Source organism: Photinus pyralis, unplaced genomic scaffold, assembly GCF_008802855.1.
Source record: "Photinus pyralis isolate 1611_PpyrPB1 unplaced genomic scaffold, Ppyr1.3 Ppyr1.4_LG3a, whole genome shotgun sequence".
NCBI classification, from domain to species: Eukaryota; Metazoa; Arthropoda; class Insecta; order Coleoptera; family Lampyridae; genus Photinus; species Photinus pyralis.
The window spans coordinates 7848963-7876043 of record NW_022170509.1 but is presented as its reverse complement, the minus strand read 5'-3'; the positions used below and the strand labels follow the sequence as shown (position 1 = coordinate 7876043).

The window sequence follows — 27081 nt, the reverse complement described above, 5'->3', positions numbered from 1 at the left end:
CTCAACAGGCTGCCGCCAATTACAGTGATCCAAATAATGCTTTTTAGGAACTTATATCAATAACAGGTTTTTTTAAACTAAACCACAAATTTTCCATAAAAGTATCCTAACTGTGAGTAATCAACACGTAACAATTAACAATATTTATACTTTTAATATAACTATTATTAGGAGGACCACCTTAGTATGGAGAAAACTGCCAAATATAATTCTAAAAGAACCCGACGTTCCCTGTAATGCCTTCAATCTCCCTACGCTCCCAAAGGAATACCTCATAGGATCATTGTAGGATGCAAGACACAAGATTTTACAATAAATGGTTTTATTTGGTTGTGTACAATAATTTAGTAAAAATGTATAAGAACAGGTTTGATTTAAAGTAACTAATAAAAAATAATTAATTTACAAAATAATATACACGTATAAAATGGACTCCAATGAGTGAATGCACACAAAGTGCTTTAGCTCAATATATTTTGCGAAGAATGTTTGAAATCTGAAAGCCGTTCGACTGCATCATTTACATTTATCGACGATATTACATTAATGTCGGTGAATTGTTTTAAGAAACATATAAGTGTACCTTTCAAATTTCTGCTAAACATCATCACTTAACCCATATGAGAATTGGTTACATTCAATTCACCTGCTTGCACAGTTCTTAATCTAGTTATCTTTCTTAAAACAGAAAAAACTTTGTACCAAGTCAAAATGTCCTACAAGAAGACAATTCATTGTGCATATTATAGAACTTCAATTTGTGATCAAATAACAGTCCACTTAAACAATACATTTTCTATTAAAAACGAAATTATTTGATAAGGTTGCCAAATTTATGTACAACTTTAAATAATGACATCATTATAAGATGTTGGTAACAACTTGAAAACGAAAATGGATGCCTTTGGCACGTTAACTTACGCATTGTAACCTATCAATTTACATTAATGAATAAGCTTGAGAAGGAGTAATTGTGTGAAGTAAACAACTAAATATTATTTACAATGGGCAGAAATAGAGAACAATATACAAAGAACTGAAAATTGTTTTCACAATGTAAAGTCAAAATAATACCATAATCCTGAGATTATATTCACACAAATCTGCGCACAATTATGTAGTGTTTCCATAATTGTACCTTGTGCATCATATTCGTAATGATAAATTATTACAAGGTGAAACTAAAAAATGAGTAAAGAATATTTAGTGCGATAATTAAAATATTTTTTAACAGAAAAATGGCACACTTTGCAGGAACCACACACGAACATGTACCAAAATCACTTTCCACTATTCAAACAAATACTCGGTGCACATTCACTATACTAACAGTTTACTAAAATTAATTAACACAGTAAATAGTTCTACTACCTCCTTTGTTAAAACAATATAAACCAAGTCCAGCTTTACAATTGATCTGGAGATCGGTTTATAAAATTACTAAAACTTATACTTTGCCCTGTATATGGAAGAAAACGCCATATAAAGATCAAAATACATCATTGATTTACTCATTATTACAATACGTATCTTCAAATGTTACTTAATTGACTTTGCGATACACCTCCGAAATAAATTTTGATAGATTCATCATCATTAAGTGAGTCGATGCGGCGACCTGTTGCTGGCAAAAAAATGAGTTTCACTTGAAAGACATTCTCGTTTTAGTGTACTACAAATTTGGGACTAAATTCTGTAAACTGAATTCCGGTACACAACCCTGTTTCAATTGTAAGTAACAGCGGCATCAGTATCTGTTATTACAATTTCCAAAATTCGGAATAACATTTTAAATTCCTTTATTCTACAATTAAAACAAATTAAATAAGAAATCTATATACAATCAAACAAAGGTTTAAAATTACATTAGTCATAACAAATTTCATTTGTAAAATTATCGTGTCCACAATTACAATCAGCATAAATAACATAATTGCATAGGTATAGCTCTAATTATTGTGTAAATTATAAAATTACTTTACAATATCACTATTAGTTCTGTACAATATGTATAGGTATTTGCAAATTGTACGATTTACACTCGCATTTTTAATTTAAAAAAAAAACATTTGCATTTGGTGGTTCATTACACTTTTTAGTTAAGTGTACAGATGTTCAAGAATAACAGACGCCCTCTGTGCTGGCTACTATTAATAAATGTAAAAAGAGATTCTAAATTTTGGCAGGTTTGCAATATTGACAAGGAAGGTGTAATAAGATTTTTTAAGTCAAAATCTTTGTATAAGTGATGTTCAATTTTGTAACGCATTGATACATATGGCCTCAACTTAACGTCTATGCAAAAAAAACCACTCTACCCCCTACTATACAATTTATAGTATCGTGATCACTCACAATTGAATAACTTCGAAGAGATGTGTATTCAAACGGTAAACCAAGTTCCTAACCCATTCTACAGCTAAAACAATTAAATTTAAAGGGCGTTATTCGTGAACATCGTTGTATAGCATTAGAACTTACGAGGCGAGGCCCTTAGAAAGAAAAATTTGATCCGGAGGGTTTTGTAATCGTATCAGTGCTTCAATTAACAATAATAATGTACAATATGGTACAGCGAATAATTTGAACTAGCAAATAATTAGAGCTCATTCTATCCAATAAAATTAAATAAAAAAATTCATTTCTAAAAATTAAAGTAGAATTTTATAACGAATGATAAAAATGCTTCTATGAAAAATAAAATCACATCTATGGTGACGCAAAGTCCACTAATAATTATTATTTATTGGTCACTTAATATAGTTTCTTCTGTCTTAACATCTGAAATACCTGTGATCGCCTTCGTAAGAACTGTAGCATCTTTTAGAGATAATACTTGAAGAACTTGTGGAGTATCGGAGCCTGAACTTTGTATCATCATGGAATGAGTCGTTAAGCCTCCGGGAGTAACCGTTAATGTTTCCATAGTGTCGCCCGAATTTGGTTCAACCTTTAAGCGGTACGATTAGAGCTAGTCTTATACTTGTGCGACTTTTTACCTTTGGTACTTGAACGACCGGCGTAACACAAACAGTGCCATCACTGTTTGTATGTAAATGTTGAATGTTTGCTACCATTGTTTGATACATGGAAGCCGATACCGGCACTGTGATAACACCGCTCACTGAAATGGGGTAACCTGAACATAATAGCATACTTGCTCAAACACATGCATTTAACACATTTCTGGTACATACATTTTTCACAAATATTTGTGCACAAATACTGACCATCTCAATATATATTTGTACTATAATACCTCAATTGTGCAATCATCCATTTATCAAAAAAATAAACATTTGTCTACAATGAACTGACCTGACTGATGAATTGTAAACTTCACAACTTGCAATTTTCGCAAAGATATTTTATTTTATTTTTAAGTGGGCGGGTTCTCAGCCAAGGCTGCTCTACCAACCCAACCCACTATACATTTAAAAATATCCATGCCCAAACCCTGATTTGAACCAGGGACTCTTAGTACCGCAATCGAGATTCCACACTTCTTTTTGCAATCATAGGTTATTGTTGAAGAGAGAATAAAAATCAATATCATAAGAAGAGTGTAAACATTCAATGTCACGACAAATTAGCAAAAAAAATCTCCGTCTTGAATTTAATTTTGAGTTTATCACATTGAATACTTCTATTATCTTTTCTAAAATGGCGTGTTAAATATTTTAATAGGAACACAAATTCTTCCCAAGTTATCAACGCAGTTCCACTTGATCTGGCACTCTTTACATTGAACATTTGAAACTAAAACCAAACTTCAGTATACACAATGTAGGTGAAATAAGTATTTACAAATATTTTAAATTTTATATGTCATGCATATAGAAAGATCCAACAAGTATATGTTATTTGGCACACTAATGTACGTAAACCATGGTCTATTTCCACGACGTGCATGTTATGTACATACACAGTATGTGTATCCCATTTTGGTCGAGACTGCAGTGCATCTCAGCTGTTTTTACTGTTTTACTTGCGGTTTTCGCGACCCTGTACCACTTTTTTGTGAAACTTAATACCACAAACTAAAATCAATCTAGCCACGTTTGTTTCGGAGATACTGAGTAAAAACAAAAAGCTTGACTTTATTGGATGTGACCATACTAACTTTATTTTAGGTAGAATCCAGCCGTATAGTAAACAATTTTTGTGCCCACCACTTCTAAGATTTGACAAAGTTGGTATTTATTATATACAACACTGCAGGTATATCTTGAGGTTTTGAAATTTTGAAAAATATGATATACTATATAATTATGTATATTAAAAAAATATAGGTTGCGATACATGAATGTAATCAGGCAAACGAATGCAAAAAATTGAGATATATAGGGTGTTGCATTAAAAAAATTCTAACATTGGGCCAAATCTCAGATATGGGGGTCCAAAAAATTTTTTAAACTACGCCACTGGATTCTACGTAAAAATATCTAAAATAATTAATAAATATATTTCCCACGCAAAATAATTCGAAAGAAAATTTTTTAAAATTAGTGTGCCTGCAACTCGTTATTTTAAACGTAGGCATGTTTTAAAGTACGGTGTATAAGCTTTCACTGTATCACGTGTATATAATTATGTAGTACCTTATCTATGTTCGAACTAAAAATGAAATAAATTTTAGTTCGGCAAGGCCAGAGCTGGGCAGAATACTTAAAAAAAAGTATTTGAATACAAAATAGTAGATACATTAGACTAATCAGTATTAAATACTAAATACTTTTGCATCCAATACGAGCACATACTAAATACAGATTCAGTAGACTCTCAGTAGTTATGACTTATGCAAAACTTTGTCATTAACGCACTAATAAATTATTATTATTAATCCGGCACATATCAGACCGTGGTACTACCAGATTAGTGAATTTTATAAATAAAAACACTTAAAATATCCAAAGCAACAAAATAACTTAGTTCGGTTAATTGCCGTCCCACCCTATAATTTTTTTGTCATTTAATATGGAAATACAGTAGGGGCTTGGTAATCCGGCACCAAGATTTTTTCCCCTATGCCGGATTAGTGGATTTGTATGAGATATAACGCAATTTTTATCTCGTATATCGACTATGTGGAAAATCAATTCTATCATAGATTCCTACAGTAACACACTACTAAAGTAAGTACAAAAAGTGCGCCATCTTGTCTAAGCGAGCGACCCGTGCGGTCAGCTACTAAGCATTCTACGCACGCGGGCGCCAACGAAACAAAAAAAAAGCGGTTTCACTGTGAAGGTCAGGGCAGGATCGAACCCAAAAGCAAATTTTTTAAAATAGGCTCAACCGCTCTATAATCCGGCACTAGGGATTTATTATGAGAATTCTGATAACATATTCAGATTCTCCAAAAAAAGTGAAAACGAAATTTGACTTTTTTAGTTTTTCAGTGACATCTCAGTTATTTTCAAAGGTTTTAAAAGAATTTCAAATGTTTTTTTCTATTTCGGTGTCACAATGATGATTTTGTACAACTGTTTTCGGTTGTACAAAGACAGTGATTATAGTCGTTTTTTTTTGGTAACTCATCTCTTAAGTTGGCAGTTAATAGTTAGTACAAGTAGGTACTTCGTTGAGTACTTCCATAGTTCCATGTTTGAACTTCAAAATGTCAGTCTTACTACGCTGCCAACCTAAAACTTAACGGCATAAAAAGTGTTTCCAACATAAAACATGTTAGTTCTAATGTTCCCTATAGTTTCTGATAATGATTTTTTTAATTAAATTAAAGCACCGAAATAGAAAAAATAGTATGAAAAACGCGTGTTATAATGCTTTATTGTAATACTCCTATCTTGCGGACACTCGTGGCTAGGTCGCATTGTAACACTTGTCTTTCAATATACTATTTTAGTCACCAAAAGGAGCAACTTTGTCCCCATTTAACCTACACTGTATCTCTCACTGTTACATAGATTTAAATTGTAAATTAATATCGCCACTTAAAGTAGTCAATTCTCTCTTCTTTTGGTAAATTTTTTCAGAATAAGTAGTTACAACTTTTTATGAAGTTATCAAAAATGTGTTTGTTATAAAGGTTTTTTTGTAATTATTTTTGCATAATCTGCAGTGTTCAAAATAAGTATACGGGGTCAGCTAAAAAAGTTATTAGACCTAACTTAATTTTTTAAGAAATTTCAGAACTTCAAAAAAATGTGTGGAATGATTTTTGTATTTTTTTAAATTATTTGAACGTTTTTTAATCTTTAAAAACCTTTTTTGAATCGTTTGAATCTTTTTTAATATACTTCTAGTGTGCTATAGTTGTGAACAGTAAATTTGCCAGTTTGGTTGTCAACGTCAAGTTTATCTAAAAAAAAATAATACATCAAGACTGTGAAGACCATTGTTTCTATCTAGTATTGTGGTTCCTTCATGTTATTGTTTTATTTTTGTATCTTCAATACAGTGCTTCCAAGTAAATTAAAATTTGATAAAGAACATGCAGTTGGCAAATGATTCTTACTACAGTATGCGTGGTCCTATATCAAAATAATGGCTCCCAAAAATTCGGGCGACATCCCCATGAGATGGCATTTTGCTACAACAGATTTGCATTTACTATAATTTACCATGAATAGAGAAAAAACTTATATTATGGCTTGCGCAACTCGGCGACCTTGATATTTTTAAAAAAATTACCTGAAGGGCATGCAGAAATCATCTGTACGGCATTATGGTGAGAGAAAAAGTTTATCACATGGATTTTTTTATATAATCAAATCCAATTGGTAAATGATGCTATTTGGATATCAATCAAAAGTTCAGAAATATTGACGTGCCCTATACTAAACTACTTACATTTTCCAGTGTCAAAATAAAGATCCATATCTTTTGCGAAACATCAGTCACGCCATGCCATAATTTCTAATGATAAAAATTGTGAAGTTTACAATGCATCTAAAAACAGTTTTCTCATGTAAACAAATTAGAAGCCCCATTCCAAGCAGTATATCCTAAAATATTTACATAGCTGATAGTTTATTTTTCCGATAAATTTGTAAACACAACACACAACGGTTATATAGAGGTGACTTTTTTTGGTTAATCGTTCCATCTCGAATCGAGTTTTGTGTAATTTGAGTCGTCACAAAGCTAGCAAAGATGTAATCTAGACACATGTAAAATTTGGTGGTCAAAATGTTGCATACTCGTGATGACCATGATGACGCACCTAGAACTTATTTTTATTTTTAATCTCCACAATAGCCCTAGCACAATTAAGTGAAGGAGACTAACAATTTTTGGTGTGTCTGGCACAATCGTAAACTTGTTTTTTAACTTTAGACAAAAATGTACAGCAATTCACTTACAAAGCTAATGTCCCATATTTGAGCCTCAGTACACACGCACTTTTGGGAACATGTGGTGAATCTCAAAACAAGGGCGTACAATGTAATTAAAGTTAGCCTAATTTTGTGCAGATCGTGTATAAACTAGAAAGCCCTGTTAAATCAATTGCGACCTTGATTATTACAGCTAAGAGTTGTTTAAATTAGACCTAAATCACAATAGCATAATACATTCATTTTTACATTATATAAAGCGCTTGCAGACTCCTGCCCACAACGTTATCTAAAGGCTAATTATATATTAGTCAAATTAGTAAGATGATGGAGAAAACAGTGAATTATTTTAAGGCTAATACTGGTAGAAAAGAATGACAGGATACAGAATATACTTTATTTAACTTAGTTGTGCACCATACACCGCTACTATAAAATACGTGCTTTTTATAATATGTAAATAATTAGATAAGTACAAAATCAAAGCAAGGAAACCTGAAACCCTAGAATTGGTTCTGCAAGGAAAGGATTAGAAAGAAATGCACAAAATATATTTGAAAAAATAAAGTAAACATGAACTTCTTACATGAAATAATATCAAAACAAAATACATTTCACTGAACAAAAAAAAGCAAAGAATATTGAAAAAATATAATAAATACATAAATATAAATAAACTTGATTGAGCAAATTTTGGTCCATTAGTCGTCATGTTTTACTCTCTGAATAAGCACATTAACGAAACCTTCGAACTCATGATTCAGGTTGAAAGAGGGCACTATTAATGGATGAATTTGACCGCCACCGTTAACCCACAACATGTAGCAATATGTTGGGAGAAAAAAAAACAATTAGATAAACCTGTTAAATTCCGAGTGTTTTCACTTCGGGATCTTGAGAGAAGTCATGCATTACAACTACGCAGCGGATACTTTGCAGTAGAGATAGTAATTTCAACTTTCATTTAGAACAAACTCCCGTCATTGTGGGTTTATGCAACGCTATTTAATTTATGTTTTAGTAAACATAACCTCAATTTTAATATTGACTTATAAAACGTAGTAAAAAGCAACACCTTCATAACCAGAACAAATTACTAATGTGAAAGGAATACACAGAAAAGAAAATAAAAGAGTTTCTGTCCTCTACCTTGAACCTCATATATACTGGCAACGCCGAAAACCCGATGTCTCATCTGAGTAAAAGTTAAATTAAATAGTGTTGCCTAAAACCACAGTCACATGCACACTGTTGCCAATCAGAACCTTTTAGAGCAGGGGTCTCCAAACTACAGCCCGCAAGATCACCCGACCCGCCATACTTACACATCAATTGGCTTAATTAACGAGTTGAAAGAATACAAAAAAAAATCAGAAGTTTATATTGTAGATACAAACAAGAGATGGCACTAGCAATTATAATTTTGCATCATTTGACTGCTAACGAGATCTGCAGGTAATTTAAGACTACGACTGAAAATATGATAAGTCGATATGTTCTGGTCCTCAGGAAATTGAGGAGCAATTAATGTGGTTGAAAAGTTTGGAGACCTCTGCTTTAGAGCTTTATTGTAATATATAGAACTATCTACAAGCACATTCAAGGTGAGTTTTTGTATAGCAGTAAGAACCTCTTATAGTGTTTTCGATTGGCAAAACTCGTGCTGGCAATTTTTACGTTCTATTGGTAATTTTAGGGCAATTTTCTGTGTTCCACTGGCAAATGTGATGCAACAATTACGCACTCAGTGCCAATTTCGACGCACGAGGTCCGAGAGCTCGTGGAGCTGCTAGTTAACAAATTTTCAAAACAAACGTGCGGCAATTTGAATTTGTTTCTTGGAGAGTTTTTTGTCGTCATCTTGCGATAGCGAAGATGGTGAAATAGCCATAACTTCTATTTTACAAAAAGTTGCACTTACTCATTAAACTGAACGCCAAAAATTGGTCCTTTACATGAATTTCAAATTTATCTTCCTCTCGTTTATCATAAATAATACTGAAATCGTTTCAGTCATTTTTTAGAATAGAGATTTGTCGATTACCTAAATCTAAAATGAGGTTATGGACAAATGACAACAAATATTTACGAATATTTATGTTCCATTGAGAGCAATTTTCACATGGATTTTTTCAGTTTCTCGTGCAACACTCGTGCAGTACGAGTTTTGCCAATCGAAAACGCTATTAAATAAAAGCAAATAAAAATGAACGCAAATTCTAAAAAAAAGGTAATTTAAACAACACATTTTATTCAAAGTAAAATACAAAAAAAATCGACAAATAAGAAAAATAAAAAAACAAATGAATGTAACTGAACAAAATCAAATGAAATGTGTTTCGAGCGTCTCTACCCAATCCCCTTCAAAATCTATCTCAACACCAGGCACAAGATTCAAATTGTCAAACTTCAGCCATTCATTATTATAATTTTGGAATTGTTGGTCTTCAGTCCCGAAACCTCATATTAGGAAAAAATAAAAATGAATTAGATAATTGGCAAAACTTCACTCATTTGAACACTACGTGATCTTGAAGAACATATAAAAGAAGCAAGGTTTCTATTCTATCAGCGCATTAGAATGTTTGCAAAATCACATGTTCGGAAAAATTAAAGTGAACACCAAAATTTGGAAAATTATAAAAAATTGTGATGACAGTTACATGCTTTATTTAATGGCAAATAAGCTTCTTTACTGATCGTATAAACAATTACTTATTTAAATTACATTCCCAATGAGAACAATGGCGCATAAAAGTTTAAGAACAGACTCTCACCAAAGATAATACTACACTAGATAGACACCGTAATGGACAAGTTATTAACTGCTTATTTAGTTCTGTAAAGAAGATATAGGGGGCTTCTGCCATGAAGCCCATCATAGGAAGCCGTAATCGTACATATTCGACACACACTATTTCCCCCATGACTCAACATGCCTTTACATATTTACATAGATTAAATTACATTTAAAGATAAGGGCAAAAATCTGTGTAGGTGTGTTGAGAATTTACGTTACATTGCGAATATTAGGCACAATGGAATGTAATTATATAAAATTTAACAAATGCAATGCACGTTTTTTTTTCTTATAAGTTTTGAGTAAGCAAGTAGCCTTTGTATATACTTTATACAGGCGGGTGTATCGTGTAAACAGGAATAGGTAGATTGTCAGGCTGAAACTGAAAGTATCATTCTATGTAAAAAATATGGCAGTTTAAAAGATTTTTCTGTAACTGTTCTGGGATACATTTAAATTAGAGGAGCTTGACAAACACAATCTAAAGAGTCATTGCTCTAATATCGCGCCTGTAAATGTGAATAATCGATACTATTGTGGTAAAAACATTGACTCTGCAGGCTAAGCTGACTTTATACAAGCGGTGTCTATGTAGTGTAGTATTATCTTTGCTCTCACACTGCTTTTATCGTCACCAGGAGTGATTATCATTACGTCATTAACTAGCAGCTTATACTGCTCAATCATAAGAAACAGTATATCAAACAGAGATAGTGAATATTGGTAGAGCATTTGATGACATATCCTTTTGTTATTGAACAGGCTGCACTGTCGTCATCTCGGAGTATAATCTCTAATCAAAATGTAATCACTTCTGGCAAGGATATTAAAGAATTTATAAAATAATAGAAGGAGAAAGAAGAAGTACAATAAACACAAGCGGCAGACTTACAAAACGGTGAAGCATTTTTTTCTTGTTGCGAAAGTCAGTAGAATAGCTAAAAGAATAGTAAACACTTTAAAGATGCAACCCATGAGATCAAATTGTTTATCTAAAACCTGCAATATTACAAGTACAAAATTCAACACAGTGTATTTTATTCCCACATTAGCACACTGAGGCATATAGAAAATGGTTAGTAACAATGCACAAATCTGTGATACCCAATTAAAGGTTAATAATAAAGGGAACATTAAGTCCCAATACATACCATGACCATCCTCGCCAGTTAAAATAATTTGGCCCTCCGAGTTTAGTGTAGCTTCCGTGACCGAATTTAAGTCGACCACTTCCCCTTGAGCTCCGCCCTCCGTGATCGTTTGAATGGTTTCACCTGGCGTAGACTGGATCTGTAAAACATGGAAAAATTAAAATTAAATCGCATTGGGTGTTGCGTCGTTTAAGGGGCTGCGAATGTTTTAATGAAATTGATAATATATAAATAATTTAATACCTCTAACAGAAGATGATCGCCGTCTGGTCCATCATCGACATTCTTTTTAACCAGCTAAAATTACAAACACATTTAAGCAAAAAATAATACTTTATCCTACAAATAAAATTAATGTGTCAATAGCATTTTGTACTATTACAGTTCCACTTAAAACTTTACCAACACGTGCAAATAAAATCGACTTTAAACAAAGGAATACTACTGCACATTTAATACAAACCTGCGTACAGAGGGATATATTTGTTTTTCTGAAAAATACTCGTTCAACTCGCTAACGCAAACGAAAAACAAAGGTAAAAGTTGAACCGAATTTAAAAAGCAAGTAACTTTATAACTTTGTGATCAAATAATAAGTAATTTAATCGTGTTTAAGTAAAGTTCGACTTACTGTAGCCATGCCCTGGACATGTGCAGTCGTGCCATCAGGTAGCGTTATAATAGGATTGTTGGGGTCAACTTGTACAATACTAACGGTTCCATCCGGATTGGTAATTGTATGTAAAACGGCGGGCGCATACTGTGTCGTAATCTGAAAGTAATAATTGCGAATTTTGAAAATTAGCAATCAAGCGACGCGGGAATTTGTACTAAATTGTAAAGCTACTTTTCCAGCTTGTACTTCCAACCGTCCTCCGCAATGAGTACTAGCCACACATTAAGTTCGAACAAATAATTTTGAATTTTGGTGTCATATTCAAAATTCCTTTTAAACCTGCAATGGCTACATTAGCATAAGCTACCAAATTACCTATACAGGGTGTTGGGATGAAAAGACTGTGATGTTTCTTATTGAATACAATGACAATTTGGAGTATACGATTTCGTATTAAAATAGTGAAACTAAACAATAACAACTATACCTTTAAAAAATTTAATTTTGGTAAATTGTTACTTTCAAAACAGTCCTGCAACAGTACATCAGTCGTACTTAGCTCATGAAAAATATTTAAATAAACCTTTTTGTGCAAATGTTTCAATGTCATTTCTTAACCTCTAAATGGAAACCAATTCACTTTTTGGTTTTTTTGACAATGCTGCCATCTTTAATTTTTTTCCAAATAATTCCCCATGAGCAAGCCTCACGTCGATGAATCGTAGTTACCTTGATTTGAAATTAAGTGATACAATGTTGATCTGAATAAAGGGGCAACACCTTGATAATGAGAAAGTTGAATGTAGTGATACAGGGTGTTCACAAGGAAATCGTAAAATTTCCAATTTCCAAAGTGCCATAACTATTTTATTTCACTATTTGATAGTCTTAACAAGGTCGCTACAATTCATCAAAGTGAGACTTGCTTATGCATTCCAAGAAATGGATTTGATCTTTTATGGTATTCTAATTAAAGGTCTCAACAAAATCAACTACCAGCCCTCTTTCTTACCCTTTATCAAAATAAGTAATGAATGACACACTATACTTTCACATAAATTGGAAAATACGAAACCGTTCGGGAGTTACATTACAAATGATAAGATATCACAACCTGGAATCAGAAACCACTAATACATGATTTTCTGTAAAAAATGGATATATCCGGTTTTGCATGCCAACTCTTCAATTGTCCTAAAAGATGTGATTAAGGTTTTCAGGAAATAGAGATTTTGCACGGTTTCGTGTGAATTTAACAAATCTATTCTCAGGGGAGCCCGACCGGGCAGCACTTAGGCACATCAGAGGCCCATTGTGCCTTCAACAAATCATTAAATTTCAACACTTTTGTTAAATTTTAATTAATTAATCGCAAAAAAATAAAGTTCAGGTCACCGTATATGCCAGTGCAGTTAAACCGCAATAAATCAATCCCTAAAACTGATATCTTTCTTAGGCAAAAATGTTTTCTTGAAAAGTATCGCATATAGTACGCTATTTATTATAGTTCTGTTCCGAATTCTGTGTCATTGTTATACTCGGACAAAAACGAAATTTACCCTTTATTAAATCAATTAGTTCGCGATAGTCAATCATTCTTTTATGATACGTTCTCTTGGGGTAGCCCCACGTTGTACCACTAGAAAACTTCGTTAGTTAATTAAAAAAAGTGGGTTACTATTTGAAAAAAGAGCTGTATGACGTCACAGCGCTAAAAACTCATATTTAAAAAAGTTTCTGACAGATTCACATCCTTTATGCCTAATATACATTCGCAAAATTTTAGTTTTTTAATTTCAACTTTTTTTTTCTCTGTATTTTTGTAATAAAACCTGGCACAATTTTTGTAGGTTATAGAAGGGCAAGATCTTTCGAATAACTTGATAAAAATTGTGGGTTATTTGAAAAAGTTTGATGGTGTTGAGGCGGTCCAAATTTTTTTTCCAAAAATCCGGCCCATGATTTTTCGTTTCTGTATATCCAAAATTTGAACAAAATCCAAAGCCGTTAACTACAGATGGAAAAAATTGCATTTTTTTACCATGATAGAAGTACGCCATTGAGAACAAATTGAAAGTATGTACAATCGTAATTTTGGATACCATAAAGTTTCTTTAAAAAAGTGTCCCAGACAAAATTTCCACCCTGTATAAAAGCATTTAACGTCTGCAATGTTATTCGCACCTGTAAAATGATTTCTCTTTCTGCCGAGGTTACAGGTGTAAAAACATTCAATTCCCCAGCACCACCCTGTATAACGATTTGTTTAAATGAGATGTCTGAAATCTCTAAAACTACACCTTTGGATATTTATGAAATTATCTAAAAATGTAATTAGACTTTAATAGGCAAATCGACTTTCATCAAGTTATATTACCTGCGAAAACTTAGGTGTAGACTACAGTAGAAAATAAAGAGGTATATGAACTAGTTACTAAATTGTACAAGGTAATCGCACTTGATGCAATGTGAGAAAGAGATGGAAAGCCAAGTCTGTCTTTTTTTTTACAAAAATCACGATTGCGCACATTTATTTAAAAAATGCAGAACAAACTGAAATAGATAAGAAAAAATTTATATTTTCAATCCTCTAAGCGTTTAAAAGACAGGGTGCAACCACAATACCTTTAGATGTATATAATTCGTCAACGGTTTAAGAAAGACACATGCTTGCGAAAGTGGTTTTCGTCTGTGATTTTCGCAACAAAAAAACACCACTTCACTAGTGCAAGCGTTTCCCTGGATTCACTGTATGCTTATATGTTGGAGCTTTTGTAAAATATTTCAAAAATTGATATAATACTTTTGCCTTAATGAAATGGTATCAATTAAACTGTCTTTCCCCCCTACCTTACCGTTATGAAAAGAATAGTTACCAATGTTCGATAGTTTAAAGCATATTCGACAGTTACACTCTAGATTTTACAGAGGCGGGAATATTTGAATATGACCAAAATCACATGTTGCCAATTGGAAATTGTGGACTTCACATTTCCCGATTTCTTGTATTTATAGCGTCATTATTGAACATTGAAATTTGTCGTTACTATGCAAAGAATACAGATATTTTACTTACCACAAGGCTGAGAGTATTCCACCTATAATACAACTTTTACATTACCCAAAATTTCTCAACCTGTATACGAAAAAATCAATGTATCATTTTTAGCTTCAGAAATGCAATGAAATCCAGGAATAGATTATGTGAACTCCACAATTACGAGATAAGCAACCGACAAAAGCAACAGCCTAAATAGTGGCCATCATGATTACTGTTCCTAATCAATTCAAAGTGACGTAAACTGAAACTATTAATCACTTTACACGATCAGCAGCTTGAGCGACTACTGCGATATGTAATGACATACGATCATTAATAATTTCAGTTTACTGATACACACATAAATACTACAAAAATTGTTTCCCAAGCTCGCACGTGAACGCAATTTCCTATATGGGTGTAAACTAAATACGTTTAACATGCATAACATGCTAATAACACTGCACAACTAAAGAGTTACATTCGGATGAATTTCAGTTATTATAGACGAGGGAGTGGGTAGTGGGGATCAAGCTGCAGCTACAATGCTGTTCTGGAAGACCCTCATGTTTTATCAAAGAAACAATTCTGAAATGAAAATTAGAAGAGCAAGAAAAACAAAACGTGAGGCTTGTACCAGTAAAATCACTAATTTGAAGATACCAATTCTGAGGCTTCATTTTGACGTAAGAAAAGATCAAACTATGATCCAAAAAAAACTGATAACATCTGTAAAGGAAAACGTACCACAGAAGAGTATATTATAAAGTGACTGCTTCGCATATTAAATGGTCTCTTGAAGAATAAATAGCAATTGGAGGCGATGGTACCTTAGTTAATACAGGAGTGAAGAAAGATGAGATTAGAAAACCAATTAGGACGTCCTCTGCAGTGGATTTGTTTTTTAAAGCATGTACATGTACATTGCGGATGATTATTGTAAACTGGCACGTAAGAAGGCGAAAGATCACGCATCCCCACTATTCCTATTCTAATAATTACACCTACTAGTGCGCCATGGAGCCTGGTGGCTCCTCCTGCAGAAATTGATCATCTGCACATAGCCGCTCTCGCCTTCTTATGTGCCGGTACCAGTAAATGAATTTAATTTATGTACTCTGGTCCAAAAATCGTATTGCATTTAAGTTTTTTTTTTAATAACTTCATAAATATTATTGTTCAAACCATTGTTTTATTGTTAACTGAAGCTAAAAGGAAGAGTAGGCTTTAATATGCAAAAGAAGCATTTGAACGCACACTTCGAACCTCTTAAGGAACCTGATAACTTCGAAATTCAGCTTTCAATTTTTTCAGAATAAGACTATAGCACATACTTTTTTGAAACTATGCCATCAGTTTTACCCAAAAAATTTTAAAAAAATCTGAAAACAAATATTGATTATCAAATAGATTTTTGTCAAACTTTTAACCTCCTTGAAGAACCTGAAGACATTCTGTCCACATTATGCATAGTCTCTTTTGATAGTATTAAAGCACTTTTGAAAACTATGACATTTAAAAAAAAACAACAAAAAAGTAAAAACCCAGTTTTCGTTCCACCCACATGGGCATCACCAGAGAATAAAAATGGTAAAAATAGTTGCACTATTAGTATAGTACTTGTACCTTGCATCACATCTAATCTGTCTGTGTTACAAAACCAAGGTGTAACAGGTTTTTAGCTTATTTGCTTTTTCTTCCTTGACCACAATAATGTTAAATAGATTTCGCAAAAAAAAAATTACTGCTTGCATTACGACGTCGTCAAAATTAGGAAACAATTTTTGCGCAATACAAATTTTCTCTCTACCAATTGCATCATAGAGACATAATGCGGATTGCAAAAGAGTAAAACGTGGCATATTTGTTTGCAGAACACTAAGGGTTCGCACCACCTAAGAGGACAACACTGTTCGCATCATTACTTTAAAGACTGAAAAATTGCATTACACAACTAATCAATTAATTTGAATTAACGTTAAATATACATGGTGTTTCGAGTCTACTGAACATTCATCGATAATAGTGAAGATGGACATTACGAAATTTACGACTGTATACACTCAAGGTGTGTAGTTTACGCTACCACATTTTAACCATATTCAAATTTTGATTAGCAATGCATTGCAATTTAGTGTTTTGACAGTCCGACTAATTAAACAAGAGATCTTAGTTGATGAGAATCCTCGAGTATTCAAATTGAAATTTATTCTGTATAGGAAAATAGTACTCTTACAAAGAGGACAATAGTTTTTTATCCAGAAAAGCAATGCTAAATATGTGAGCATATGTTAAGTATATGGATCTTTTGACCTTTCATTTTCACCTAATAGATACCTGCGCCATGTTAGGTGTCCCTTTGACAATATGCCACATTCCGTCTCTAAAATTTAATGGTTTATTAACGAGGCCCGTTTTATGTATCCGTGATTGTACATTCCGCAAATAAGACTGCTATAACAAAAGAAAGCTAAAAAAAAATATATGAAACAGTAGTTAAGAACAAAACCAAGCTAACAATAAACTCAACTTCTAGATACTGGTCCAACATACGAAAAAAATATTGTAAAAATTGCCAATGAAAATTTCTACTCAGAAACAACGCAAAACTAATCAAATGTTTCCAGTGAGGTGCAAACTACAAAATTTATCAAATATGGTAACAACATCAATTTAAAAGTTAAACGGGTACGAACATCGACGTCTGAACTATATCCGGCCGGGTCGAGGCAAACCTGTGCCGACGAACCAGATATACCATCTGGTGAAGCAGCAATAATTTGAGGGGACCCGTTAGCTTGGATCTGTATCTTATGTGTAGGAACAGAGCCGGAAGAATGCATTTTTAGCACTCCCATAGATGTACCCACATTTGCATTAGCGGTTGCGGCCGCATTCGCTTTCTCGTCCTCTTCTGTAAATGCAGGCAATAAGTCCTCTCTCCCGTGAAATTTATAGCAGTTGATAACTATCTGTCGTAAAGCGTGGGTCCAGGAAATCTAAACACACAAATCTGATAAAAATGTCAACACTCAACTTTTGAATGCACCTTTTGCTTTTCGTCTTCACTCCGTGCGTCCATTCTAACATTTGCCCAAGGCAATTCCTTAGGCCACCACGGCGGTCTTGTAGATTCCCGTCCCCAGCCTGGCTTGCCACGTCCGGTCGAATATTTTAACATCAGAGGAATAAACGCCCGAAGTTGAGCTTGCGTCATTTTTTCAACGGGCGTCGGAATACCGTCGATTATTAGTGGGGGTAATTCGAAAAGTGAGGGGTCCTCTTGAACAGGCGGGGGAGCTTGGTGTGCAAGCGCGTTTTCCAACTCTTCCATTACCATTGAACGTAAGTTCTTAACTACATCTTCCAGTGGTTTTGCTCCAAAAACTTTGTAGCTCGTATTCGGCTTACCAGGTGTAGCAACTAAAACAACTGCCTGTTGTCCAACTCTTGTGGCAAATTCATCTATTGTTTGCTGGAAAAAATTTGACATGTAAAAAAACGATACAATTTGTACAACGCATACTCTTAGTTTTCGTAACAGCCGATTTTGCTGACGTTTGCGTATCGAGGGATTCGTTTCGAACGAATGTGGTCGTTTTCTCTTCTTCGCAGACACAATAGCAGCAGCTGCAGCGACTCCAACTGGACCTATCAATATAACGAGTACATAATATGAGATTTTACACATTTTTAAACATTGGCAGGACAGTCATTCGGTAGTTTTACCTGGAAAGTTTTGAATGGGTAATTTTATAAATTTTGATGTGCTCTTTCTGAATTTCAACTTTGCAGCTGGCGCCGCCATATTACAAAAATTAATAGTTTTGGCATACTTCACTATGCATTTTGCCTAAAAAACTTGGTAAGTTTTTTTTATCGTGGTATCCCCAGTAGGCCTAATGTATCAAAATATACTACTATTTTTTTCATTTGATAGATTTTCAAGAGTATTGACATACATATTCAAATGTAGATAACATACAGGCGGAAAACAAAGTGCTATTGCACCGGTCTAGCTTGTAGTACTCTACACCAGAATGCAAGACGGTAGTAAAAATCTCAGGGTTTGATCAAAGATCATAGTACACTACACACTTTTTTAATTCCAAACATTTTGCACACCGGTAATTTTCTGTATGACAAAAATTGAGATATAGGCACTACTTTGTTTAAGCCTAAGAGTTTTAAAGAGATTTCATGTAAATAGCCTTATATCTGTTGACGTTATTAAAATGATTCCATTTGAACAAAAATAGTTACGGCACTTTGAAATTTGAGAACTTTATCATTTCCTTGTGAACACCCTGTATCACTAAATCCAACTATCTCATTATCAAAGTGTAGCCTTTTATTCGAATTAAAATTATTGCTCAAAGATATTTAAAAAAACAAGGTCGCTACGATTTATCAAAATGAAGCTTGCTCACGGGGAATTATTCAGACAAAAATTAATAAGATGGCAACATTGACAAATCATCGAAAAGTGAATAGCGTTCAATGTAGAGCTTAACAAATGACATCAAAGCATGTAAAAAATACACGGTGTTCTATTTAAAACCCAACCATTGGACTATTGGAGAAGATATTGCCGAAAAAAACTGGGCGCCATTTTCCAACATGGCGGAAAGAGCACATCGAAATCCATAAAAACTTACCCATTTTCAAACTTCTAGAAAAGCTTTGCAGGTAATCTTTTTTTTAACCAAATAACTGTACTATAGAGGTACGCCACAATTGTGAGTAACAAATAATTTAACTCAAAGTAATTGAAAATTGGCAGTAGATATTAATCATTTGCACAAATTAAATAATGCAAAATCCATTTCAACATGATTACTATTATTATTGAAAAAACAACATTTTTAGTTATTACGCTACAATGACGTATTTAAAACTTGATCATTGAACAGTCTGACAGAAAAACCTTACCTGCTGCGGCTAACTGCGCCGTAACCTCATCTCCCATAGCAGCTGCCATAAGATCCGTAGTCTCTTCATATCCCGAACCTGGCGACGATGGGCAGTTATCGTCATCATCGTCCGACGCCCCAGAAAGGCCTCCCGGTGAACCCACAACCATGGCGATTTGATCTGATACCGAATTGCTTTGACTAGTATTAGAGCTGTTCATCATATTCCGTAGAATACACCAGGATTGTCGGCCACCTCACCTGAAGGAAAGGAAAATTTGCTTACAAACTTCCTAGTAAAAATAGGAACGGCACCATTTAGATACCATAAATAAAACCTTCACACTAGCAGGTGACTAAAGCGTATTTTTCAAAAGCAGTAAAAGAACCAACATGTGTTAACTGCCTTTTATCAGAATCACATTGCACCATAAATATGAAAGTTAGTTTGCACATGCGCAAATCCGTTTCATCCACTAGATCTTTAGGAGTTCAAGTTAAAATTTCGTTGATGACATCTCTTGCTAAATAATAAAGTTGGGATTCGCCTTTTGACATTTTTTGTTAATCCAAGCTATTAAATTAAAAAAAAAAAACGCTAATTTTCTACAAGTCTGTGCCGAGTTATATCTTCATGATAAATACATTTGGAGTCAACTGCCCGATACTAAATTGTTGATTAATTATCTTAAAAGAATAAAAGTTGGGTTACGCATGCGCAAAACTAATTTTTTGTACCGCCATTATTTACTTTCATTCAAAATTACTTTTTTTTATTCAGCATTAGATTTTAAGTTTCTATATATGTATAGCGTTTCATTTAATTATCTTGACAAATAAAACTTGGGTTGCGCATGGACACAGCAAAATTTCTGTGCCCGCCTTGATTTTAATTTTATTCGAGGTGCCTGTAACTAAATTTTATTGAAATATATTAAAAAAAAATTGGATTGCGCATGCGCAAATCAAATTTTTCGAATCGGTATTAGTATTACTTTCATTTCAGGTGTATGTACCATGTGTCCTATTTTGGCTGACATATGCCACTTTTTTGTGAAACTTTTAATGCCACAAACAGAATCAATCTAGCTACATATGTTTCTGAGATACAGCGTGAAAACGAAAAATTTCACTTTTGGGATGCAATATAGAAAAAAGGGAAAGACTGTCTATTTTAGATATTTTTAGGTAGAATGCAGTGGCGTAATTTTGGACTACCTTTTTTGAGATTTGAGCCAAAGTTGGTAAGTTGTGTATAGTCATTTTTTGCATTGTTTTTCCAGATTACATTGATGTATTTATTTTTTTAAATTTCAGCGTTGAACCAAAAATAAAAACCCTATTTTTTACGGTTCTTAACTAGGTAGTAGGCCATGGATTCATGGACATTTTGGGTCGTTTATTCTATACATTTTTGGGTGAAATGTGCTCGACTATGACTAAGGAAGTACCTGCTTTAAATCAAAGTTCGGAGATAGTGTAGTAAATCAAGTTGGTAGAGTGAACTCAGATTAACAAAAACAATACAGCCACCAAAGCGTCCAAATGTAATTGATTTTGGTTTGAAATAGGTAAAAACTTACCTACAGGGTCTTACGTAAAAAAAATTAAGTGATAAGAAGACCAAAAGAAGCATTTTTTCCATAGGTACAGTCATTCACAAAAGTAATGATCACCGAACAACAACCAACATTTGAATATATTGTGCAACTTCGAAATACAAACTAACCCCTTGAAGAAACGGACGGAGACCAATGTTATAGGCGATATTGCAAAGTTTACCTATTAGGCGATCATTATTTTTGTCAATGACCGTACATAGTTTGTGAGCTACTATAAAAGCAATTTTTTTGAAATAGTTGCTCAACAATCATAAAAGGTACAGAGTAGCACATTTTTGTTTAAGTTCTTGATAGGTTTAAAAAAAATGCTCATAATGGTCTCCTCTTGCTCCCCAAACTGAATTGATATTGACCAATGTTACATACATTAGTCCTAGATGTCCCAAATTTAGTGGACTTGCTTAGGTAACTTTATTTGTTGAAGATAGAAATGAGGTTAAATGAGCAAAGTTTTGCAGTTTTGTGTGCTCAATAAACTTGAGCTTCGAAAATGTCAAAAAACGGACTTGCTTAATATTAAAAAAAAAACAAATTGAAAACAAGTAAAAAGAAAAGGATTCTGAACTTGGCTGGGCTAATTTTTGCAGGAAATGTACTTTTTTTAACTTGCCATAAATCAACACTTTTCAGTTTATTTAAAAACAATTTAATCAAACCCAATTTTCTAAATGGAATTTTAGTGAGTACACAAAACTTTTCCCATTTTAACATTTGCTACCTTCAACTGAGTTACCCACTTAATCTGGGACACCCTGTATACATATATATCAGCCTAAGAAAACAAATAGTATATATTATTATTTGTATATTGCCTGCTTCTTCAAAAAATTAAAAAAACTACATTACTAAATAAAAAAACCAAATTTATATTTTCTCTTAAAAAAAACACATCTGAAACTGTTTAATCGACTGTATATTTATACCGATTCATGCAAAAGTCAATCAATTTGGCCGATATTGGACATCATGTTGGTCGATTTCTATCCATTATACCCTCTGTATGTAATTATGGCAAGGCATAATGTCGAATCAACTCTATACAACTGATAACCAGATTAGTTTAGCATAGACAAATCACATTTTGCATGCATACGAATCTCCATGAATTATTATAAAGATAGAAGAAGTGCTTCCCACTGAAAAATCCTAATCTCTGTTTAGGTCACTAGGTCAATTACTCCAAATTTACATCCATTATCCATTGATGCAATGCCAAGAGTTCTTCGTGCATTGTTTGCAAATGACCCGTCATTGAAAGAAAAGTTTACAGTTGGCAAATTTCCGACCTTCAATTGTTAATTGGGGAGCAATATCTGAAAAGTCATCTCCTGGTCTAATCGCAGTGTTAATGTAAATAAGCTAATGTTTATTTAATCTGAAGAATGTTTGTTACAATGATAAGATGTGGAATGTAAGAAGATTCCGTACAGTCTAAAGAATGTAGGTAACAAATTTGGTGGTGACCAGAAATTCCAGAACTGCATTTCCACGAAACGGATTCTGCACCAAATGTGACGATTTAGATAGAAATGTTCGTTTGCATGAAACACATTTAAAACCACGGTAGTTCAATATTTTGTACAGTCATCTACGAAAGCAGCCATCTCGACATAACGAAATGAATTCATTACTGCTGCCCGGTTCGAGTCACAACGAAAGTAGCAATCTAAAACACAACGTACAACCTACGAGTGCTCGTAGAGTACAACAAGTATCGGTTTAACCTCAAAATTAATAGAAATAACTATGTCAAAAGGAGCAAGTGAATGTTGACACTGAAAATACATTGAACCATATTAATAACAATCCAAAGGCATAGAAAACAAAATCAATATAGAGCCATACCCCTTTCCCCTGCATATTAATTCCAAGCAAACGTGCCTAATCGGACGTTTCCACACTTCACACATTATAAAAATTGGTAAACTGGTAAGGTTTAAAGAGATCGTTGGGATGCATGAAGAAAACGACGAATAAAGCACGTAATTGAGAAGGCGGTTTGGCGGCAGACGGTATCCATTGTAACATGGCTTCCTAAAATAGTGATATATGCAAGCCAAAGCTACATGCACTTTCATGCTGCACTATATTTATTGAATTAATAAACTAATGGCAAAATAACGCAATCATGTTAGTTTGAGCGAATCGCGCGTTCGCCAAGAGCGGAGCAGGCCCAGTTAAAATTATTAGTACGGCTGCGTACGCACCTGCGTGTGTGTATCACATTAAATAGAAAAACATGTCTCTTAGCGCCGTTTTAGAATATACAAAATCTTTGGTGCACTTTTCTAATTCACGAGACACCGATCCACATTTTTTCGCAGGTAGATAAACTGTTATCACTATGGGAGGTGCATTAACAACACATTCCCCATTATCGATCGCGGGCAGTCATAGTTGGTAATACCCGACATTATTTTAGTAACAGCCATATTATGGGAGTTTGCGCATTTACTACTTGTTCTAATAGAAATGTTGACATACCTTTCAGTTTCGTTGTCATTACTTTCGCTTTTTACGATAACATAACACACTATTCGTTCGAATTTTTGGTAGAAATAGAATTTGCTGAGAATGCAGGGCGTGTAGACGATAACGAAGAAGCTTTTCTTAAATAAATATATTTTAGGGTTGCGAGTGCTGCTATCTATCGGTGGCGTTTATAAATTTATTTGTTGTGATGTCAAGCGACATGTGAGCTGTCATATGTTCGCTCCCTTTTAGCACCACCCCTTCGTCGAGATTACTACAGCGTTGCCATGTGTATATTTCTTCCCTTAAAATACAATTCTCATGACAATATTTTCTACGCCACCTTGTAGGTATTTTAAAAACCAACAGCCTTCTACGCACCGACCCTTCCTGTCACATAAACCACCTCGGCTACCCTCCATTGGTAGTGTTGATTTATGTTAATAATCCAAAACAAACAACACTACTGGATTGGAGATTTGTAACGTAAAATTTATTTCAGTAATATATGATGTTGTCCATCAATAAAAGTTGTTTATAACACGAACCATGCCCGTAGCCAGGAAATGGCCCCACACCTAGAACGTGGTTTTGCTCCCTCTGAAAATTATAGTTCCATTATAAAAAACAAAATATAAATCACACAAATTGTTATTACACCCATTGAAGAAAGTGAAACAAAGATTACAGCAATAGATGAATTAAACTAGAAAATAAAGAAATAAATAATTAAATAGACTGATGGTTATGTAGCAAAGTTTAATAAAAAATTATCCTTTTTGAAACGGGGAGAAACGGTTATATTTTTATGTGAACTTACTTAAAGAGTGGGGAGGGGGACAAGATCAAAAAAACAAATATATTTGACGTACTACAAAAATTACAGCACTTGGAATAGATGCCTCCGTTATGTAAAAACACAGAAAACATATAGTACTATCTGGAGTAAAAGTAAGTTTTTTGTTAAATTTTAATTTTTGAAACAGGGAGAGGCTATACGTCTATATAAACTTAAAAGGGTAGTTTGTGGATCCTGTAAATAATTAAATTTAAAAACCCTTCCTCTTCCTGTAATAGCAGATACCTACGTTATACAGTACCTCAAAATCAGAATAAATTGTTAGATAAACATACACGTCAAATCTTGCTTCGTTTTCGAATTGAGGTCGCATGTGAGTGACGCCATCGTTGCTGAGCAATGTCTGGTAGCCATTAATGATCCTGATCAACGTGCGAAAACTGTCTTCGTGCGGAGTGGTTGACACTTTGAACAATTATAAATATTTAAACATTTTTAGTTTGCCTTTTACGTTAATTAACGGGTTAATGATTTTGGACAAGCAAATCGACAGCACATTAGTATAGCAATGGCATACTACGCGCAATGCAAATATTGAGCACTCAACATTGTTTCGTTGTCAGATTGCGTATGGCCGTCTACCGGACATAGGTTGCATACTGCATGGGAGACATATAAATCTACATTGCGAACATCCCCCCCCCCCCCCATAATGGTTTTTAATCCCGCCAGTAACAACTTGTACAACTCCAAATTTAAGAATTTTTTATTTCATTTTTTATTTTCATTAAACAAATAAAACAAACTATACATTCTTGCAATATAAGCATAAGTTGAAATTAACAAAGCACGCATTCGCTCTCTATTCGCGACAACCGGACTACTAACACCAAAATCGCAACGAAATGGTGTTGATTCAACAGGAATCACAGACTCGCAGACAGACAGGCGGCAGACGAGTAGAATTTCAGCACTCATTTCCTTTTGAAAGCAAGATCTCTACGAAAGTTTTTATTTGTGATTTTGTCGTATTTAAAAATTAAGGTGTTATTAGGTGCTTAAAGGAATCGTTTGACCTATTTGAAAAGTATTAAATTGAACTTCATTGTTCTGCCGGAGTTATACAGTAGTCGCGCCTGCCGGGGGCCGGAGAGCACGATGTAAAACCTGAGACTCCGGCTGAATGCCTAAACATCTGGCAACACTGTTTCGTTTTGAGCTTTTTACGAATATCATAGAGTTAGAGTAAATAATATAGTAAGACGTTGTATGTCTCAACCTATGTTTTTTGAAGCAACGAGATGTTTATACTCGTCAAGATTGATAAAACGCGGCCCCTGTTTCTTTACATACTCACCCTATATGCGTAAAATGCTCCTCTGAACGCTCTGTAAAAAGAAAGTGCTCTTGATGAATTTTTCCTGCAGAGGGTAGGAATTTTTTAAGGGCGAATTTTTCTGGTGGTTTCCTGCCTCTTTTGAAGACTGATGTATCATATTTATATATTTGAATGCAGATATATGTGCCACTCTGCACCCCCCCCCCCTCTTTTAGAGGTCCTGATGGATTTGAAAATCGTTCTCTTGCGCATTGGCGCCATCTAGTTGGCAAACGGCGACGATGTTTAAGATATTTACGGCTAGAGGGAGGGCTAGCGTGTCTCACATCCCATCAACCAACCAAATTATTACGTTCACAGACCGCATTGCGAACTCGTGTTTTTTGTGATATCCCGTAGTTGTAAAAAATGTTTCGTACATTAGCTTTTCGTGTCAATTCAGCTATACGAAATGGTATAAACGTAAATAAAGCGAGCCCTGTGGGTGTGGTAAATAGATGTATGTCTCACGGCAAAACGGAAACTGATGAGGAATTTGATAATAGGTGAATTATGTAACGTTGTGTTTTTAAGTAGTAGACACTTACGCTAGGAAATATTAGGGTTAACTGGTCTATGTTATAGGTATGAATCATATTTTAACAGAAAGGACATCGACGGCTGGGAAGTTCGCAAAGGGATGAACGATTTATGCGGAATGGATCTAATCCCCGAGCCTAGAATAATTATTGCCGCGATGAAAGCATGCAGACGTATAAACGATTACGCATTGTGCATAAGATTTTTAGAAGCACTTAAAGCCAAATGTGGCGGCAAGGTCAACGAGATTTATCCCTATATCATAAACGAAATCCGACCCACATTGACTGAATTAGGAATCGATACACCAGAGGAATTGGGATATGATAAACCGGAGTTAGCCTTAAAAACGGTATACGAATAGTAAAATAAGTTTTTCTTTTAAAAATTAGGATTATCATAGCTGTGAGATGTAAATCGTTATTTGTGTTAAATAAAATTGGTTAAGTTTC

At 33.9% G+C, this 27081-nt stretch overlaps 2 protein-coding genes across 10 annotated transcripts; one reads left to right on the top strand and one right to left on the bottom strand.

Moving 5' to 3' along the window:
• Positions 1–693: 693 nt before the first annotated feature.
• LOC116166092 (DNA-binding protein Ewg) lies at positions 694–24078 on the bottom strand. 9 transcript variants are annotated; one of them, XM_031480923.1, is made up of 11 exons: positions 23925–24078; positions 19838–20079; positions 18432–18556; positions 17955–18380; positions 17776–17904; positions 17243–17359; positions 11881–12021; positions 11493–11546; positions 11250–11388; positions 3000–3139; positions 694–2950 (listed from the first exon to the last, which is right to left on the bottom strand). In XM_031480923.1, exons 2-11 carry the CDS (start codon positions 20040–20042, stop codon positions 2744–2746), a joined length of 1683 nt encoding a protein of 560 aa, XP_031336783.1. In that variant the 5' UTR covers positions 20043–20079; positions 23925–24078; the 3' UTR covers positions 694–2743. The 9 variants fall into 9 exon arrangements, with proteins under 9 accessions (XP_031336783.1, XP_031336782.1, XP_031336785.1 ...); XM_031480922.1 differs by lacking the exon at positions 23925–24078 and adding an exon at positions 23648–23886; XM_031480925.1 differs by lacking the exon at positions 23925–24078 and adding an exon at positions 23648–23886 and having other exon boundaries at positions 17243–17356.
• A 2297-nt stretch (positions 24079–26375) lies between these two features.
• On the top strand, positions 26376–27081 carry LOC116165652 (cytochrome c oxidase subunit 5A, mitochondrial-like). The gene is made up of 2 exons (XM_031480272.1): positions 26376–26595; positions 26675–27081. The coding sequence occupies exons 1-2, from the start codon at positions 26459–26461 to the stop codon at positions 26991–26993; spliced, it is 456 nt and encodes a 151-aa protein (XP_031336132.1). The 5' UTR covers positions 26376–26458; the 3' UTR covers positions 26994–27081.

What these genes read in the sequence shown, in the direction of transcription:
- LOC116165652 (XM_031480272.1), top strand. Translation starts at nt 26,459, where the DNA reads ATGTTTCGTACATTAGCTTTTCGTGTCAATTCAGCTATACGAAATGGT. An exon ending in GATGAGGAATTTGATAATAG is followed by an intron (nt 26,596 to 26,674) that starts GTGAATTATGTA and finishes TCTATGTTATAG; the next exon opens with GTATGAATCATATTTTAACA.
- LOC116166092 (XM_031480923.1), bottom strand. Translation starts at nt 20,042, where the DNA reads ATGATGAACAGCTCTAATACTAGTCAAAGCAATTCGGTATCAGATCAA. An exon ending in CCGCAACCGCTAATGCAAAT is followed by an intron (nt 17,360 to 17,775) that starts GTGGGTACATCT and finishes CTTTTGTTATAG; the next exon opens with CAGTCTTATTTGCGGAATGT. An exon ending in ATGTCCAGGGCATGGCTACA is followed by an intron (nt 11,547 to 11,880) that starts GTAAGTCGAACT and finishes TTGTAATTTTAG; the next exon opens with CTGGTTAAAAAGAATGTCGA.